This window comes from Podarcis tiliguerta (genome assembly GCF_965153285.1).
Source record: "Podarcis tiliguerta genome assembly, chromosome: 6".
Taxonomy (NCBI): domain Eukaryota; kingdom Metazoa; phylum Chordata; class Lepidosauria; order Squamata; family Lacertidae; genus Podarcis; species Podarcis tiliguerta.
The window spans coordinates 79635443-79653949 of NC_139539.1; the positions used below are offsets into that span (position 1 = coordinate 79635443).

At 39.5% G+C, this 18507-nt stretch overlaps 1 protein-coding gene across 3 annotated transcripts in view; it reads left to right on the top strand.

The window, feature by feature from the left end:
* The window catches only part of DENND1B (DENN domain containing 1B), a 168586-nt gene that overhangs the window by 147969 nt on the left and 2110 nt on the right, over positions 1-18507 (top strand). For 2 of the 3 annotated variants that reach the window (XM_083445296.1, XM_083445294.1), the window contains 2 exons: positions 15074-15162; positions 17770-17986. In XM_083445296.1, coding sequence (XP_083301422.1) covers positions 15074-15162; positions 17770-17986 — 306 coding nt within the window. The remainder of the gene's footprint in view (positions 1-15073; positions 15163-17769; positions 17987-18507) is intronic. The other variant, XM_083445295.1, reaches the window with a different exon arrangement.

Sequence of the window (18507 nt, forward strand, 5' to 3'; positions counted from 1 at the left end):
TGAAAGATATTGAAGAAATATGATTTGTTCTCTTTGTCTGATGGGTAGCATAAAAATGTATAAATTTGCCTTATACTGAGTCAGACCACTTCTCCATCTCCTTCAATGAAGGCTGGTAGAGGCTTTCCAGTCCCTGCCCCCTTCAAATTGGAGATACTTGGAATTGAAAGGATTTGGAATTGAGAACATTTGGACTACCACTGAACTGTGGTCTGGCCCTGTATAAAGCGTGTAAGTTTGCATGCTTTTGTTGAAATAGAAAAGAATGCTACGTGTGTGTGTTGAAATTTGCTTTAAAGGGGCACAAAAATTTGGATGAGTGCGGTTTTCAAACATCTCCTCCAACTCATCTCCATGCATGCCTGTGATTTTGTTATTTCAAAAATATGTCAAACCAAAACATTGAGAGGCTTAAGTAAATATCATTTATGTTCATGCCAATGTTGAGCATTAACTGCCACATTAAAAGGATTTGTACAGAATTATTAATGGAACAAGGTACCATAGTCAGAGATTCAAGAATTGTAAGACACATATACATTTTAGATTTGTGCTGCCTGGACTTATTATCTAGTAAAGCATTTTCTTGCTCTCGTTTTCATACTTTGTACACGCATTAAGCAGAAAGGATAAACAAAAATATATTAATAATTGATATATTTGTAGATACTCTACTGATTCTGTAATTTTTCCTATCTTACATAGTGTCAAATTATCTATTTGACTTGGTCTAGAAGTTAGATAGCTTTTAAAAGAGGGCCATTAATTGTTATGATTGGTTATGTTGCCTAGTTTTGGAAGTGGGAGAGCTGTTTGGAAACAACAAGCTTTTTAAGATACGAGACAAAACCTCCTTAAATTTTGGCTCAGCTCATAAATAAGATCGGGCTTATTTTGAGCTACTGCTTTTGTAGCGACCCTGAAATCCTAGCAAACTGCAATTCCAAATTTCCCCGTTGCGTCGACAACTTCCTGTTACTATGGGTTTTGGGCCAAATGAAGTCCCCTTCCTTGCACCCTGCAATCAACGCTGTTGGAAGGTAGGTTTAGGGAAAAGGAAATGGGACCAAGCTTGCAAGGGAGTTCCTTGGGGAGGGTAACTGCTGAAGAAAAAGCTGGAGATGGTGGATGCCTTGCAGGTAAACATTTGGCATGAGAAAGGTTTCTTTGCACTCTGAAAAGAATGACTCCCTTCAAATCAAGATAGGGACAGTTTGTCCCTCTTTTGTCATGTCATGTCTAGTTGCGGGGACGCGGGTGGCGCTGTGGGTAAAACCTCAGCGCCTAGGACTTGCCGATCGCATGGTCAGTGGTTCGAATCCCCGCGGCGGGGTGAGCTCCCGTCATTCGGTCCCAGCTCCTGCCCACCTAGCAGTTCGAAAGCACCCTTAAGTGCAAGTAGATAAATAGGTACTGCTTTATAGCGGGAAGGTAAACGGTGTTTCCGTGTGCTGCTCTGGTGCCGGTTCGCCAGAGCAGCTTTGTCACGCTGGCCACATGACCCGGAAGTGTCTGCAGACAGCGCTGGCTCCCGGCCTCTAGAGTGAGATGAGCGCACAACCCTAGAGTCTGTCATGACTGGCCAATACGGGCAGGGGTACCTTTACCTTTACCTTTAGTTGCAATCAGTAATGTATGCTAGCAGGTCTTGTGTGTGTCACCTTTTAACATTGCTTGCCCATTCTAATGGGTGGAATAGTGCCAAGCCAGAACAGTTGAACTCCAGGATCTATTTAAGCAATGCTTTATCTAACTGCGATTGCCAGCATTCATATGCCAGTGTTGGTACTCGCCAAACTTCAGAAGTCCATTGTAACATTACGTATCATCTATGCAAGTAGGCAGTCTTGACAGAATCTCCAAAAACTGGGAAGAAAATTATACGGAATATTATTTAAATGTATATAAAATGAGATAGATCATTTCTTTAAATTTCCCCGATGCTGAGAAATAGATATTTTGCACTGTTTGGATGTGCACAAGGCAAATACTGACAATTCCATTTAGGTGACTGCTGACGTGCACTTGTATATCAGTTAAGCAGTTCACAAAATTCCTGTGGGATTGCCCTCGTTCTTAAGTATACGTTGACATTCACCAAGTATCTGATGTTCTCGGTGAAATATACATGCAGGACTACGGTTAGATGAGGTGCAGCAAAGGTACGGCATTTGGACCTCCATCCGGGAAGAACGTGTATATTCGTGTGTGTATATTTGTTGTTACAGTTGTTACTTCCATTTGTTTCCCACCCTTCCCCAGATACATGACTCTCCTCCTTTTGCCGTCTCGGGAAGCATTGGGCTGGAAGATTATGACTAAATTTTTGTATGTTGCAGCTCTGCATGTACACATGTGCACTAGGTGCTTTGCATCTAAGGAAAAAGGTGCAACCTCAATCCAGAGTTCTGTCTGCAATAGAAGTATTACCTGTCTATTTGGGTTAGGGTGTACGTGTTGTCTAGCATGTTCCTCAGTCCCCTACACAGTGTGTTCAAATATACCCATACTCATCCACCTATTGAGGCAGCGGGTGGCACTGTGGGTTAAACCACAGAGCCTAGGACTTGCCGATCAGAAGGTCGGCGGTTCGAATCCCGGCAATGGGGTGAGCTCCCGTTGCTCTGTCCCAGCTCCTGCCAACCTAGCAGTTCGAAAGCACATCAAAGTGCAAGTAGATAAATAGGTAGATTGGAGGTCCTATGAGTGAGTATTCCATGTAAACATATTTCTTGCACAGAAAAAAATAGCATCTCAGGCGAGAACCCTTCTTCCTGACATCTAATATTCACATATGAATGGAGCATACTATTGTGTGAGCTCCCCACCAGTCATCTGAAATGGCACAGTCCAGACACAGGTTTACGTACCTCAGTGAGAGCTAGGTGTGAAAAAGGTGCAGAACAACAAACCCCTGTGTTGTACGCATTTTGTTTTTGTTGTACTAAATAATGTGTATCATGCAATAAGAATTGCAGTGCTATCTAGTATACTGGTCTTCAGGTTGCTTGTATTGTTAGGTGTGAAAAAGGTACCTGGGCTCTTTGAGAGCGGGAGTTATAACCCCAAGTCTCCAATTTTTAGGCATATGCTTCATTACTTTGGTTACTAGTGCCAGAAAACTAGGAAGATTGTTAGTTTTCTAAGCAAAATACATACACATGTTTTCAGATTTTAACTTCCATGTTATAAGAATATCGGAAAGTATGCTTGTAGTCAAAGAATATATTTATCACTCACAAAATGAAATGTGTTCAGGACACTTTCCCCCCCTTTTTTTCTACATTCAAATATTTTAAATAACTTCCTCTTTACTAATGCTTTGGGTGAACATTGGTTCCCAGAGTTATGATGATGGTCAATCTCTGCTCTTGACGGTAAACGCTGCAAATAAAGCTATATATCCAGACCTATGCCTTGTGCCATGAGCTTTGACGTTAAACATGCCACAAAATGTTTGTTAAACTTTTAGGGTGCTGACTCTGTTGTGGCTGAAACAACAAGCACAGCTACCCCTCTGAAAATGGTTCATGTTTATACGTATTTAGAGGCTCCATATGCTACAGTAGTCAATAGTATTTTTGTTGACCTGGGAAGTCCTTACGACTCAAGGACTGTGAGCTCCCTGGGTGGACTTTGAGCCTCGGCTCCAAAGTGGAAGGAGATTGCTTCTCGGTTGTTTTCTAAGATAAGATTTGTAGTTCACTTTGCTTGGCTAAACTGTAAATGGTGGCAGATGATAATGATGATTAGTAATTAGTAATAATGATGATGATGAATTAGTCGGCATGAATTAATGTTAGCATAATGCTTCTCGCTTTCCCACCATGTGCAGATAAACATTAAATAAGCTTTGTATTTCTACCCACCTTGAACATCACTTTATATAAAAGGGTAACCTGGTTTTGTTCATGACTGCTGTGACACAGGCTGTGCAAGGCAATGGGCACAGATTTTCACATTTGCCATGCTTGCTTGCTACATAATCTAAGACAGGTTAAAGAATTTAGCTGATACTGTGTTGTGCAATTATGTTGGAGTTTGGTGTGTGTACGACAGAGAGAAAGCAAGATAGATAATTCATCTTTGGTGTGTCTCCATATATTTCCCAACCCTCTTTGCTGCACAAATCATTTTCCCCATGCCAACATAACAATGTCTATGTCAGCAGAACATAGGAACAAGAGTTGTGCTTAAGAATCGGTGCCCAAATCTTGATCTTTCATGTGTGTGTGTGTGTGTGTGTGTGTGTGTGTAGAGCAGCAAAAGGGTGTAGGAAGAGATTCAGTTGTGTGAGTAGCAATTTTAGACTTACTTCTGAATCCCTTAGTCTACAAATTATTAGAAGTAATTTATGCATATTTGTGTTTTAATTAGGCAAGAAGGCTGTATTCAGTTTTAAAGAGATTCATTTTTGGTACATGGTGGCAAACGACTATATCTGTAGCTTCTCAGTGTATGTTCCATGTAGACACCCAGTGCATCAATTTTTTTAGCAACCCACTTCTGTAAATATTTAATATATTGACAACTGAGAAAGCAAATAGTACATGTGAAAAAATCTGAACTGCAAATGTATAGTTAACACGTTTAAGCATTATGACAGCTAGTGTGTTATCTTCTACCACAAGTTCAGTATGTTCTGTAAACTGATATGGCAAGATCTGTGTTATCTTTGTTTTCAATATATAGGTATCTTTTAAATGTAAAAGACATGGGCAATTTGTAGTTTTAATTTGAATTTTTACACTGATCCTATTTTTATCCATTTGTTACATTCATGAAAATTAGAAATCTACTGATATATTGCCCAGTTTGTTCTATCTGCTGTTCCACATTAATTGTTCAGTAATGGAGCTAATCTTAATAAATCATAAATGTGTTGCATCATTACTGAGAGCTGCATGCTGGCAGAACACAATTTATTATCTATTTTACATATTTTGTACAAGTTTTGAGAACAGTATATTCTATGTTCTATGCATAAACTAGGTAATCAAGACACCCAACATTTAATGATGGGCTAAGGAGTCTAGAATTATATTGTTAAACAAATGATTTTTACTATTAGATCCCAAACATTTTTGTCTAGGCCAGGTTTTTTAAAATCTGTTTTGTACTGTAAGATAAAGCTTAGCAGTCTTTAATTAGTACCTATGTGTGTGTCTGAATTACAATTTATATATACTGTATTTAATTTCAAATGAATGTGGTCTTTACTACACTTACCCTAATATTGGTTTCTGTTCAGCAACCTTTAAAAGAGTGCCAGCGCAAATTTTGCATCTACAGATTGCTTATCCTGTTCTACCTTGGGAAATATAATGTGGTCTTTTAAATAAAAATGAGCCCAAAGATACATAATATTTTCTGTTCAATCCTAGCTCGGGGGGGGGGGGGGAGTTTTAAGGTGTTTTCTATTGCTTTCTCCTGAGAGATAAATATTCAACTCGCCATTTGCAAATTTATTTAAAAGGCGGAAATTATTTGGGGCCGAGGAGTTTGACGAATTGGCATTATGAAACAGTATATAAAACCAAAGTCATCTTCCTTCTTGAAGATCACGTTAATGCCATTGTTTCTGACATCATCATTAGTAGCACTGTCATTTTCTAGAGCAGAATATGAATATGCTTTTCTACCCCAACAAATAGTAGTTTGTATGCCAGTCCACTAATTAGTTCAGTTATTTCCTGTTTTTTTGATGAGGTTTAAATAAATGTCAGGGGTACAGCCATGAAGATCTCCCAATTAGGCTTTTTGTTTGTAAAACCCAGCCCCCTTTGCTTTTGTGTGAAGATGACAGTTCCAACTGCCGCGTCAGTCTAACAGGGCTCAAGGGAAAGGCTACTTCTCTGCTTTTATTGAAAACAAGGCCAGTTTGCCCATTGAGAATAACCGCATTGGTCACAGTGCAGATCAGTTGTTAACAATGAATATTTACTAATCTCTATCACAGCCAGCATAGACTTCTTCTTTTTCGCGTTGTCCAATCGGGAAGGCACTTTAGGAAATCAGTGAATTAAAAATGCACCAAAAGGAAACAAGATGGAGAAGTAAATAATTTTCACCACAAACTATTTTATCGTTAGTAGGGCCTGCACCGTTTGTGTATTAATCCTGCAAGTGGTGGAGGGGGAGACCCCGAAACGAAACACAAATGAGAAATGCACAATTGATCTTTGCCTAAGATGTTCCGAAAAGAATTGTTCTATTTCTGTAAGGCGTGTGTGTCAGCCTCCTCATAGCTATTCTGGGCTGTTTGGTTGTGGGTGTGCAGAGGAGGGGGGGGTGGAAGAAGAGAGCGCTTAACTGCACTGCAAGTCAAAATTAACAGATGGATTGCCCTGAGCAAGGGAAAAACCACCACAACAAAATCTAGTGAAAGTGGAGGACTGAAGCTTTTTATTGTAAAGCCTTATTAAAACCTTGGCATGTATTTTACTGTTAACTCTTTCGTGCCTTCACGCCTAACTGATAATTCCTGTCTCCTGCGTAAATTAGATCGAACATGGCTTTTCTGATAAAGATCAGAATAGATCCTAAAAAGGAAAGTGAAAGCAGATTATGATATTTTTCAGCGTTCACAATTTGATCGCAGCTACATGTCTTTCTCCTTACTTCTTTCCTTCCTTCAAAAACAGGCATCATAAACTATTGAGCTCTTACTTCTACAGATTCTGGTGGTTGAGGGTTTTTTTTGGGGGGGCATTGTTTGTTTAGTGTCCATATATGTCACTTTTCAGCTGAATGGTAAAAATATATATATCTGTTTCCGCAGCATTGCTTAAAAATAAGGATTTCAGACAGAACAAAGGCAAATATACCGGCAGTTTTCTTTGCTATCGTGAATTTGATTTCCCTAGTATTCCTCTTCACACAAGTATCTTCTCAGCTGATGGGATAGGCCTTGATCCATTTAAAATGAAACATTTGAGAGCTTTAAATAGTTACTGGCTTATAAAATATTGTTGCACTTTTGGCAGAGTCCTGTGTAGCAGAGCCATGAGAACATTTTATAATTAATAAGTTAGCAGTGCATCCTTGTCTCCAATGAAATATATATAAGATTTGTACCTTGAGGCATGCGGTAACTTGTAGCTGCAGTAAAAAAAATGACATTTGGGTACAAAGTGTAGATTTTTCCAGTAATCCGAGCAAGCCCAGCGCACCTCGTATCAATATGCATGTTTCAAAAGAGCAAATGAATTACTTCTCCTAAAGATACTGTATTTAAAATACTGTGTGCTTTATTGTTGAAACTTTGTTTTAACAAAGCTCCAGCAACAAAATAGCATGTTTGGATTTTGTTAGCTGGACTTTCCGTTGCATCCTGTCCCAAAGATTACGGCATGTGAAATACCATCAGTAATAAAATCTCAAATAGAATTAACGAAGCCCTCAGAAAAGCACCTCAAAATTTGTTGTATGTTGCTTCATGGGGGGGGAGGGGGAATCGGAGTGACGCAACTGATATTTTGAAGTTTTATCCTTGAATAAGAAAAACCAAAGGCCATATTAAACGATGCATCTTCCTAAGCGAATGCATGCCATCCATGTTGCAGTGTGTGTTCATTTGTAGATTCTGTGTTACACATGGCAAATCTCTTGCAGGCTGGCATGTGGGATCGTTTTCAGAAAGGAGCATGTTCATGTTCCTTATACATCAGGAACCTCCCTTCCACTCTCCACCCCCCTCCGCCTGCCTGCCTGCCCGACCAGCAGAGAAATGGCATACTCAATAGTTCGCTGCCCTCCCGTCCTGTCAGTAAGGAGTAGGTAGGGATGGATACAGTGAGCAAATAAAACTCAATCCTGGCAGGACAAAAATCTCATACTGTGATCTGAAGATTGCATGCAACAAATTCAAAGTCCCGCTTGCACAGAATAATTTCAGAAACTGGAAGAGGAATACCTGTATGTTTTCATTCGGAATTAGATCAGCCAAAAGCTTTGGAGAATCGTATTGTGGTTTATGCCCACATAACTCCACTCCTTCCACTGTGTAGCTCTCTGCTGGAAATTCCCCACAATTCTGGGGCAGCGTTAAGCCCTATCTGGCAATTTAAGTAATGTGAATAAAATATTATATGTGACAGATGTCATATACAGTAACAGTGAGCAGTATTGAATGTGTGGTTTGGTAGCATGCTTCGTTTTAAAGAGAAGATTTCCAATGGAAAAATGGTTAATTCAGTCAATTAGGAAAATATTTTGGACAAGAGAAATCATAATCTATAAATTCACTTGGTAATGGCAGTTTTTGTTTTAAAAGAGGATCTTTTGTCTTTTGCATGTCAATTATGATCCCTCTGTATTGCAAAACACTCAGCATATCTTTTAATTAAAAATGAAAAACCTATACGGCTAAAAATTTACATTGTAGATTACAAGACTGCCCTCTGGTGGTGTAAATGCTTTCACTGTATGCAGACAGTGAATGCTGCCTGCTGAGCCGTAATTCTTTACAGCTGATCAGCTTTAAGAAACAAAATATTTTTTCTTGTCATAGATTTTTTAAAATAGCAATAGTTCCTTCAGTGTTTCATCTGATATGATCTTTTGATGCTTATACCAGTCTAGACCTGCCTTCACTGTGACTTCTGCATAAAGCCATCACCCCCTGTTTTTCATAGCTGTTTGAGGCACACAAACACAGTGTTCTCCTGGGCTTGCCCAATAAGTGTGGGTTTTTGGCCCCTGATCTTCTCAGTGTGCTGTGAAAACCCAAATGGAACAATAAATGGCAATGGCGCATTTCCTGAGCACTTTTGCATGTCCTACCCCCTTAATTCACTTTCCCACATTTAACAGGCTTAACATGCAATGTGTTCTTCCAATGTTTTCTTCCCACTAAAAACAAATAGTGCCTAAACCAACACAGCTTTCTCTGTTTTGATCAGCCTTTTCTGCTCAGACTAGCTTAAGGGGAGCTATAAACATGAAATGTAAGGGTTCGGCTAGATTCGTGGTGTTTTATGGTGAACACAAATTCCCGAAAGTTAGTTTAGCCTGGCTAAATTCAACCAAAGTCCATTTTCTCCAGGATGCTGTTTCTAACTGTTGCCAGCCAGATGATCTGGGAAACACGCAAGCAGAGGCAGAAGGCAACAGACTTTGTCCTGTAGCTTGACCTCAAATAACTGGCATTCATAGCTACAGTGCTTCTGAACATGGAGTTTCATCTAGTCATGGTTGGTTGAATGCCCTATTTGGGTCATTTAAGTAAGTGGCTTTCGCTACACATTTAGCATGAAAGTCCCTAAATAAATTATGCATCGGTGAAGAAGTATTTTCTTTTGTGCATTTTGAATATACTACCAAGTGGTTGAATTTGGTTAAAGAATCTGGTATCAGATTTAGTTATTTGAAACAAAGCTTTGTGGGCAAAATGGTTTTGCCAAGTGACAGGTAGGTAGCAAATAGGTAGGTAGTAAATAGAATTTATAATAAAAAATTCCTTCCAGTAGCACCTTAGAGACCAACTAAGTTTGTTATTGGTATGAGCTTTTGTGTGCATATCTGAAGAAGTGTCCATGCACACGAAGCTCATACCAATAACAAACTTAGTTGGTCTCTAAGGTGCTACTGGAAGGAATGTTTGTTTGTTTTTGGTTTTGGCAAATTTGAGATCTTGAATATCGCTATATCATGACAGTTGCCTATGATTATGGAAATGGAGACACTAAGCATTTTTAAATATACTGAATTACATAGAATCAGTTCCATAGAATTCATTATTGTAACAATAATAATGATGATGATGATAATAATAATAATAATAATAATAATAATAATAATAATAATAATAATACTTAACAGGTCCAATAAAAGGTGGCATTTCATCTGTTCTGCATCTCTTGATTATTATTTTTTAATGGACAATGTTCATAGATAGTTTGCATCCATGATTTTTCTGTATGTTAGCATACAACATGGCTATTTATCATGGCTATGCTTCTGCCATTCTGCTACTAGTTTTAATTTTTGTAAAAATGAACTTGTGAAGTATATCTCTTCATTTTGGCCTATTTTTTCTTTTCTTCAAATTTAGTTCCCTTCCAGGACACTTTTCCATACAGCTCCAAAGGAAAATTGCTAGTTGTTCAGTGTGAAGGTACCAGTAAGATATTAGTAAACACACTGTTTTATTATACAGATATCACCAGCAACACCTAGTGGATTCTGCAGCCCTTTTCCTTCCCTTGTTATATTACAGTAATAGATTCATGCTTGAATACCAAATGTAACCGTGGGTGTTTCTTGTATCATGACGTTCATGGTCTTGGCCTTCTTTTTTGGCAGTGTGCCCACTATTTTGAAACACTCCACAAGAATTTGCGATTCGCTCTGGGTCTCCACAGTATGGAAAAAGACACCTTTGCACAATGCACATTTTTTTATTACTGCAGTTCATATCCTCTCTCTCTCTTCAAGGGTAACAACAGTTGAAAATAAAACTCAAAAGAAAATCCTCAGTTAAATTAAAATTTAACCCCAGTTTAGTTTAGTTTTTACGGTTTTTCTCAGACTTCTGCTGCCTTCTGGCAGTGAAAGAGCTTCATAATCATAGGACAGCCATATAAGACACCTATCTGCTTGCCTATGGTGTTCTAATGTAACATAAAAATAGTCGTAAAGTTTAAATAAGGTTTCTATGAAAGGCATTTCATAGGGATGGACAAAAACCTCATCCTGGTTAAATGGAACAAGCAAGAACATGGCTGTTTTTCAGCACAAAGATAAGAAATTGCACTGACACAGCATTCATTTTACAAAGGGAAAGAAAGGTATTTCTAAAAACAGAAATCACACAAAAAATGTAAGCTGGTTTCTAACTTTGTGCAAATGCTCTCCAAATTAAACCTTTATAAACTTTCCTAGAACTTGAAACCAGTTTCCCCCCATCTGTTTTAGCAAATGGAAGAGTGCTGGTGGTTATTAGAATACTGATCAGAAAAGAAGTCCCCCACTCTCCACCCCACCCCCACTCCCCACCTCCCCACCCCCAAAAAACCCAGAGAAAAACGTGCACAGTTGAAAATGCAGAAAAGACAGAAATTAAAATCTTAAGTAACTGTGAACAGCAGGGGGACATCAGTAAAGCAAAGTTATCCTAAATGACTTTGACAGTTTTTGCAGGTGTGCATTCTATGCTGCTTCATCTAGTAGAGCTTTGAAAAGGATTTACTGCTCTCCTTTTGGGATTTATTAAGGGTTTCTTTCCTCTCTCCCCCTCCCCCCCCTTTTTCTTTACGCTGGTGTTTCTTGCCATTTTATAAGCAGGTTGTTTTGCAAGTTATTTGCCACAGATACCTATCGAGTACTGTCCGTTACTTCACGGGCGATGAGTGACAGAAATGTTCTCTCCTCCCCCATCTACACACTTCAGCCCGTGAACTCGGGGCACTGGAAACAGAACGGATCCTTGGTTTCATTTTGCTTTTACTATTGTTAAAAAGCACCTCAGGTTTTCTGTGTGCCTTTGACCGCCCCCTTGAAAGTTTGCCTATTTTTCACCTGAATTCTGGACTGTAGAAGAAAGTGTGCGAATAAATAAAAAAGCCTAAAGGGGGATTTTAAGGGTCCAGGGAACTGTGTAGTTACTCACCTACCCCTAACAAGGCACAGCTCAAGGAGGTTCCCAAACCTTGAAAGCGAAAGAACTGCGATACCTCTGAGCTTGCTGGACTGACCTCAAAGGAAATCCCTGACCAGCTGAGCCAAAGATTTTCCCTCCCCAGCTTATGTGACTGGTAGCAGTCCGGTCACAACACTGACCGTGCTCTGCCTGTGGTCACAGGGGCTAAGAGTGCTTTGGAAGAGAACAAAAAGGTTGTTCCTAACTTTTAGCTCCATCTTGAAAGAGGACTGGAAACTCAGGAAAATTCCAGTAAACAAGTGCTCAAGTCTGCAAATGAGAGCTGGACTAGCACATAAAAGAACTAGTCTCATATAAAAAGCCTCTTATCAGTTTCACTCCCAATCCCTATCTGTATGACTCAGAGCATCCTTTACCAAACTTAGTTGGTGCACCAGCTATTACCGTAGGGATGCAGGTGGCGCTGTGGTCTAAATCACCAAGCCTCTTGGGCCTGCCAATCAGAAGGTTGGCGGTTTGAATCCCCGCAATGGAGTGGGCTCCCGTCGCTCGGTCCCCGCTCCTGCCAACCTAGCAGTTTGAAAGCACGCAAGTGCAAGTAGATAAATAGGTACCTCTGTGGCGGGAAGGTAAATGGCGTTTCCATGCATTCTGGTTTCTATCACGGTGTCCCATTGTGCCAGATGTGGTTTAGTCATGCTGGCTGCATGACCCGGAAAGCTGTCTGTGGATAAATACTGGCTCCCTTGGCCTGAAAGCTGTTGGGATACTGCCAGGGAGACAAAGTCCATCATGACTCCACGTCGTCTCCGGACGTCCATTGATCTCCCTTAGACACGCAGTATCAGCAATTAGTGACACGAGCTCCAGAAATAGCTTGCCACATTCCAGAGCCGAGGCACGCTCTATCAGCAGATAATGCACAGCGAAAGATGCACTCAGGAGAGCATTATTTACAAGTTTATTTCTGCATTGATCAGAACAAAGAAAAACGTGACTGCCTGCTTCAGTGTTCCGGCACAGAGAGAGAAACGAAAACAAAGACACAACAGAAACATCCTGTGAAACAGGAAATACGCAGGCTGTGACACAAACATCCTGCTCCCTTTTAAGGTGGAACGGAAATATCCTAACAGCGCCACAACCCATAGTCGCCTTTGGCTGGACTTAACCATCCAGGGTTCCTTTACCTTTACCATTTCCAGACAAGGGGAGCCTTACCGCAATAGTCTGTATACTGGTAATTTCATGATTGGACTACTGTGTAATTTGCTGTTTGTAGGGCTCTCTTGACCCTTTTTTGGAAGTTGCAGCTGGCTGCCTACTAGCTAATGAGCCACGTTCATGGTTTTGTTGTTGACATTCAAAGCCCTGGAGAACATGGGCCCAGGTTATGTAGCATGCCAGCTCCCCTGGTACTGATGAGGGTGATCTTTAAGATCTTCCACGACTAGCAGATGGTCACTTTGTGACAAGGTGGAAGCAGGCCTTCTGGGTGATAGCACCCTCCGCATTGGCCTTCCTCAGGTAATTCACAAGGCTGAGACACTATTAGCTTTATATGCCTCTTTAAAATGCGTATGTTTACCCAAGCATTCTCTGAATTTTTATTTTATTATTTTATATACTGCTCTGTTTTACTTGTGACTTACTGTTGCTGTTTTATCTCTAGTTTTTAGGAGGTTTTATTCAATATTGTGTTTTTATGTAAAAAGCCTCACTATGTTTATTATATTTAAATGTTTTATAAATTAAAAAATGGTATAGAAAGAAAATAATAAATGATAAGCCCTGGGTGGTCGTAGAGAAGGCACTGCCACCTCCCGCTTTCTGTATTTAAAGGGGGAACAGTGGTGACCTTTCTCATAGGACTGTTTCAAAAATTAGCAGGATAAAGATTGTAAAACAAGTTTTCTCATTAAAATAGCTTTTAAGTGACAGGTGATAATATTAAACCTTTAAAAGGTTTGGAGACAGTGACATTTCTCCTCTAATTTTATGCAAGGGTTGTTCTGTATATAGCTATCTCTTTAAATAAAACACACACACAACTAAATGTCAGCATCTTTATAGCATATGTCTAGGTATAAGGGAAAACAGAAAGGTGGCCCCACCCTTCCACAATTAGAATTGAGAAAGTACCTATTAATTTTTATTTTCCCATTGGAATACGATCTGCCCCGTCTTAATACAAAATGTTGGCAGAACCACAGTTTTCTGTGGACCTTTTTGAGGAAATGAAGATGAGTGTAACAGTACCAGTGGAATTTTGCCAATTTTAATTGGAGAATTCATTTTTCATTCCCCAAAGGCATCCTTTTCTTTCCTTTTCCTTTTCTTTTAACCCTGCCATATTTACAAACTGAATATTCATTGTTTTCAGAAGCTATTCTGTGGACCTTCACAGTAATCCCATGAGGTTTTATTCTGATGTAAAAAACAAAAAACAAAACCCATCCGTGTTTTCTTTAAAAGAAGAATACTACCATCTTATCTTTATATTAGGTAAGCTCAGGGCAAGAATGAACAGAACGAAATAACACAAATTCATGCTACATCCCATCTGTAGGATTTTTTTTTTTTTTTAATAAAGAGGCAAGATAGAAATTCTTTAATAAATATTGGAGTCTGTAGAGCTGGCTAAGACCCCAGCAGAGACTTTGTTTGTGTATGAGAGTAGATATACGTTTATTGGCACTTAAATGTCCAAGTGCCTTGTGACATTACATTTGAGTCATGTTCCTCTTGTAGCCTGCCATTCTGTAATATGTCTTGGCTATCCCCTTATTTTTTATTCAACCTGCTAATGCTTCTCCATGGTAGCACACTTCCTAAAGAGTTCCATTTACCTTTTCCATTTGTTAAGTGAGGAATAATAGTAATAAATTAATAATAATAATAATAATGGCTGCCATATCCAGAAGCTTAAATGTACTGTTAGCTATGTTAGCTATATTCCTGATGGTGACTTCTTCAATAGTAATATATGTAATATATTAATTTTTATTTTGTACATGTCTTCGGTGCTAGTTTAGAAATTTCTGCTGTACTTTAGAGGATATCTAGTGTATTTCCATCTGTTTTTAGCTTTGATTTCATTTCTGCTTCAGTTTTAATATGTCATTTTGAATTGAGAGAGAGAGAGAGAATTTACTGGTAACTATATATATGAACTATATATATATATATATATATGAACAAAATAGTCCTTGCTTCATTTGTGATTTCAACCCCGGTCTGAAACAAACTTTGCTCTGTCCATTGCCTGTCAATTCACCCTGAATTTTTCATCTGAACTGCTTTGGATAAGCGATGAATCCATTTGAATACTTCACATATGACTATAACTGATTCTGTGTAAACTTCAGTTGAAATTACTGGGCAGTCTTGCTTATGAATACTTCTGTCCCTTGGCAGCCTATGTGAAAATCAGCATGAAGCCCTGACGTTTTATAACTTTTGCCTTTGCAGACACGGTTTGGGCATCTCCATGCCAATACATATAACCACGATCCTGCCTTGGACGATGATGCGGACGATGAGATGGATGGAGGAAGCAAGTAAGAGGAGTTGTTAAGAAGCCCAGCTTGCATTCAATTCTTCATCAGAGCAGTTTTAGATGCAGGATAAATGTTCCATTTTGCGGTGTGGAGAGAGTTCTGAGCTGCTGCTAAACTCTGAAATGCACTCAAGATGTTAAGATATTATTAAGCAGCATTCAAAAGCATGTGTAGGACAGAAGAAGCAGTATCTTGATCCAGGAAAGAGCAGAACCAAAGGTTAGAGGCAGGTCCATTCAGACAAGCAGGACATATCTCCACCAGCCTTGGCCAGCCTCCACCTGCCTGCCTTCTTACTTGCCACCAGCCGTAGGATGTCATTGACTCTGGCTTCACTTCCTCTTGGACTCCCTGCCTCCCACTGTACCCTTTCCAGTGTCCAATGGGCATCAGCTGCCACTGGAAAGGAGATTACAGGGAACCCCTCAAGCAGGAATTCCAATACTTTGCCATGAGTATTCTTGCTGCTGTTGTGGCGTACATAAAAAAGGTTCTATCCTTCCTTGGCACCAATTGGCTGACCATGCCCAGGAGAAAGGCCTCTGGTTTCTTCAAGAAGGTATATTTAAATACCTTTTTCATTTCATTATATATCATCTCCCAGAAGGTCTTAATCCTTGGGCACGTCCACCAAAGGTGAAAGAAAGTACTTTCAGTCTCATTACATTTCCAACATTTATTATCGGGCAAATGATAGATTTTTGCCAGCTTGACTGGTGTTATGTACCACCTGTAAATCATTTTCATTAAATTCTCCTTCAATGCATTGCATGCCGTAAACTTCATACCAGTGGTCCATAACTGTTCCCAGTCAGCCATCATAATGTTATGCCCAACATCTTGTGCCCATTTAATCATAAGAATTCCAAACCTGTGCTCTAAGCCACCCTAGTCCATCATGACTCAACTGGTCATGTGCTACAAAAATGGATTGATTGGTGCCTTTGAGTACCCACCCAGAAGAGAGACTTTCTATTTCACCTTTGCACAGTTTCATACTCTCTGCTGGTTCATTCAAAGCAGCCTCTGCATTCGAGCATACAGTGGTACCTCTGGTTACATACTTAGTTCATTCCAGATGTCAGTTCTTAACCTGAAACTGTTCTTAACCTGAAGCACCACTTTAGCTAATGGGGCCTCCCACTGCTGCTGTGCTGCCGACGCACAATTTTTGTTCTTATTCTGAAGCAAAGTTCTTAACCTGAGGTACTATTTCTGGGTTAGCGGAGTCTGTAACCTGAAGTGTATGTAACCCGAGGTATCACTGTAATTAGATTATTCAGGGTAGAATCCTATACACACTAGGAATAAGTTCAATGAATTCATTGGAGCTTGTTTCTGAGTAGATGTGTCTGAAATTGCACTGCCAGTTGTACCTGATGCAGAAATGTACCAGAGTTGTGCACCCTTAGAGGAGACTGTCCATTGTGTCTCTGCATGACTCACTGCTTGCATTGCTTCTTCACAATTCCAGGGACAGATCGGCAACTTGTAAAGCAACTTATATGATACAGACTCTTCTGAGAGTCAGTACTTCTTACTTACTGTACTAAAAACCGGTCTTTTCATCTACAACAGTGCAATGTACAAAAATTACAAAGAAGTGTGCCCCAGCTGTACATGCATACGTAATTTTATTTGTGTGCAGCCTTTCTACTATTCAAACCATGTTCAACATGAAAAAAAAATACATAACCACAACATAACGAAAGCATACTATAAATAAAACATGAAAAAAAATACAAAACCAAACTGAGCAATTCCCACATAAATCACAACAAAAGCTAAAATAAAGATACTAAAAAACAAACCAACAACCCGGAAACAACACCCTAGCTTAATAGTGTGTTCAGCACTCAGCTTTTGTAGTTGGAGTCAGTCTGGGTTGTGCTCTCCCAGGCCACATGGAAAAAAGCTTCAAGGCAGGGAGCAGATCTTCCAGGACTCAGAGTCAACCTATCAGAAGTTTAGGAAAGGCTGCTGTAAGACCGAGTTGCAGTTGTAACCATGATCCCTTGATCTATGAAATGCATTAGGGATTTGCTCTAGAAGAATGTCTGTCATAAAGAAAAAACATGTTGAAATCTAGGTAGGCTTCTGAACAATTAATCATATCAAAACTAGTATGATCACAAGGCTTCGAGACTCTCCCAAAACATTATTTGCAAATAAAAAGTTTTGAAAGAGGTGAGTCTGAGTCTATCCTTTTGCAAAGTTAGATTTTCACACACAAAAAGTATATGCATCAAGGCATTGTCACAATGCGTTATAGGTGTACATTTTTTTATTTTTGCCTGCAGCAAGAAACCATTTCCTAGCCTGCCATTTGAAGCAAACGACACGGAGAGCCATTCATACGCACACACATTAAATTTTAAATGGACACTAAAAAGTTATTTATTATATTTGAATATGCTGCAAGATGAAATGGTTTAAAATAATGCTATGCTGAATCCTTTTTGGTTTCTTATGATGAATACAAAGGGTTCAGAAGTCACTTATTTTATTGAAATTTATCTTTATAATAATTCTCCTGTAAAAAGCTCATTCGTTTTCAGATTCATTGTTGCGGTCATAGCTGTGACGTGGTTTTCTGTTTTCCTTTAGATTGTCATCTGAAGATAGTGAGGAAACATCTTGTTGTTTGTATGACAGTGATGACTCTGGGGAAGTGGCCAAAACATCTGTTCCTCCTGGAGAAATGGACTTGCTAGGAGAGATTTTGGATAGTCTGAGTACACACAGTTCGGATCAAGGGAAGCTCTCAGGAGCAAAAAGCCTGGACTTCTTTCGATCAATGGATGATATTGATTACAAGGCAACGGTTAGTTATCCCACCCCTTGCGTTTCCAGTGTTAAAACTTCTTTGCATCCACATAATCTTCTGTTGGTGACAGGTGCTGCTTGGATGACAGAGTGTTTTAGGGTCTCTCATACATCCTCATGCTTCTGTGATAACCAGGTATTGCTCCTCAATGTCTGACTGTGGTGTAAAAGTGATGTGTACCCTGAGATCTAAAGCAGAGAAAGTGTGCTTTGGCTGCACAACACATTGAGAAACACTTCTTTTTACCTTGAAATGGAATTACAGTGGTGCCTCGCAAGACGAAATTAATTCGTTCTGCGAGTTTTTTCGTCTTGTGAATTTTTCGTCTTGCGAAGCACGGTTTCCCATAGGAAATGCATTGACGGTTTCCCGTAGGAATGCATTGACGGTTTTAAGAAAAAGGCGCAAGACGTTTTCGTCTTGCGAAGCAAGCCCATAGGGAAATTCGTCTTGCGAAGCAACTCAAAAAACAAAAAACTCTTTCGTCTTGCGAGTTTTTCGTCTTGCGAGGCATTCGT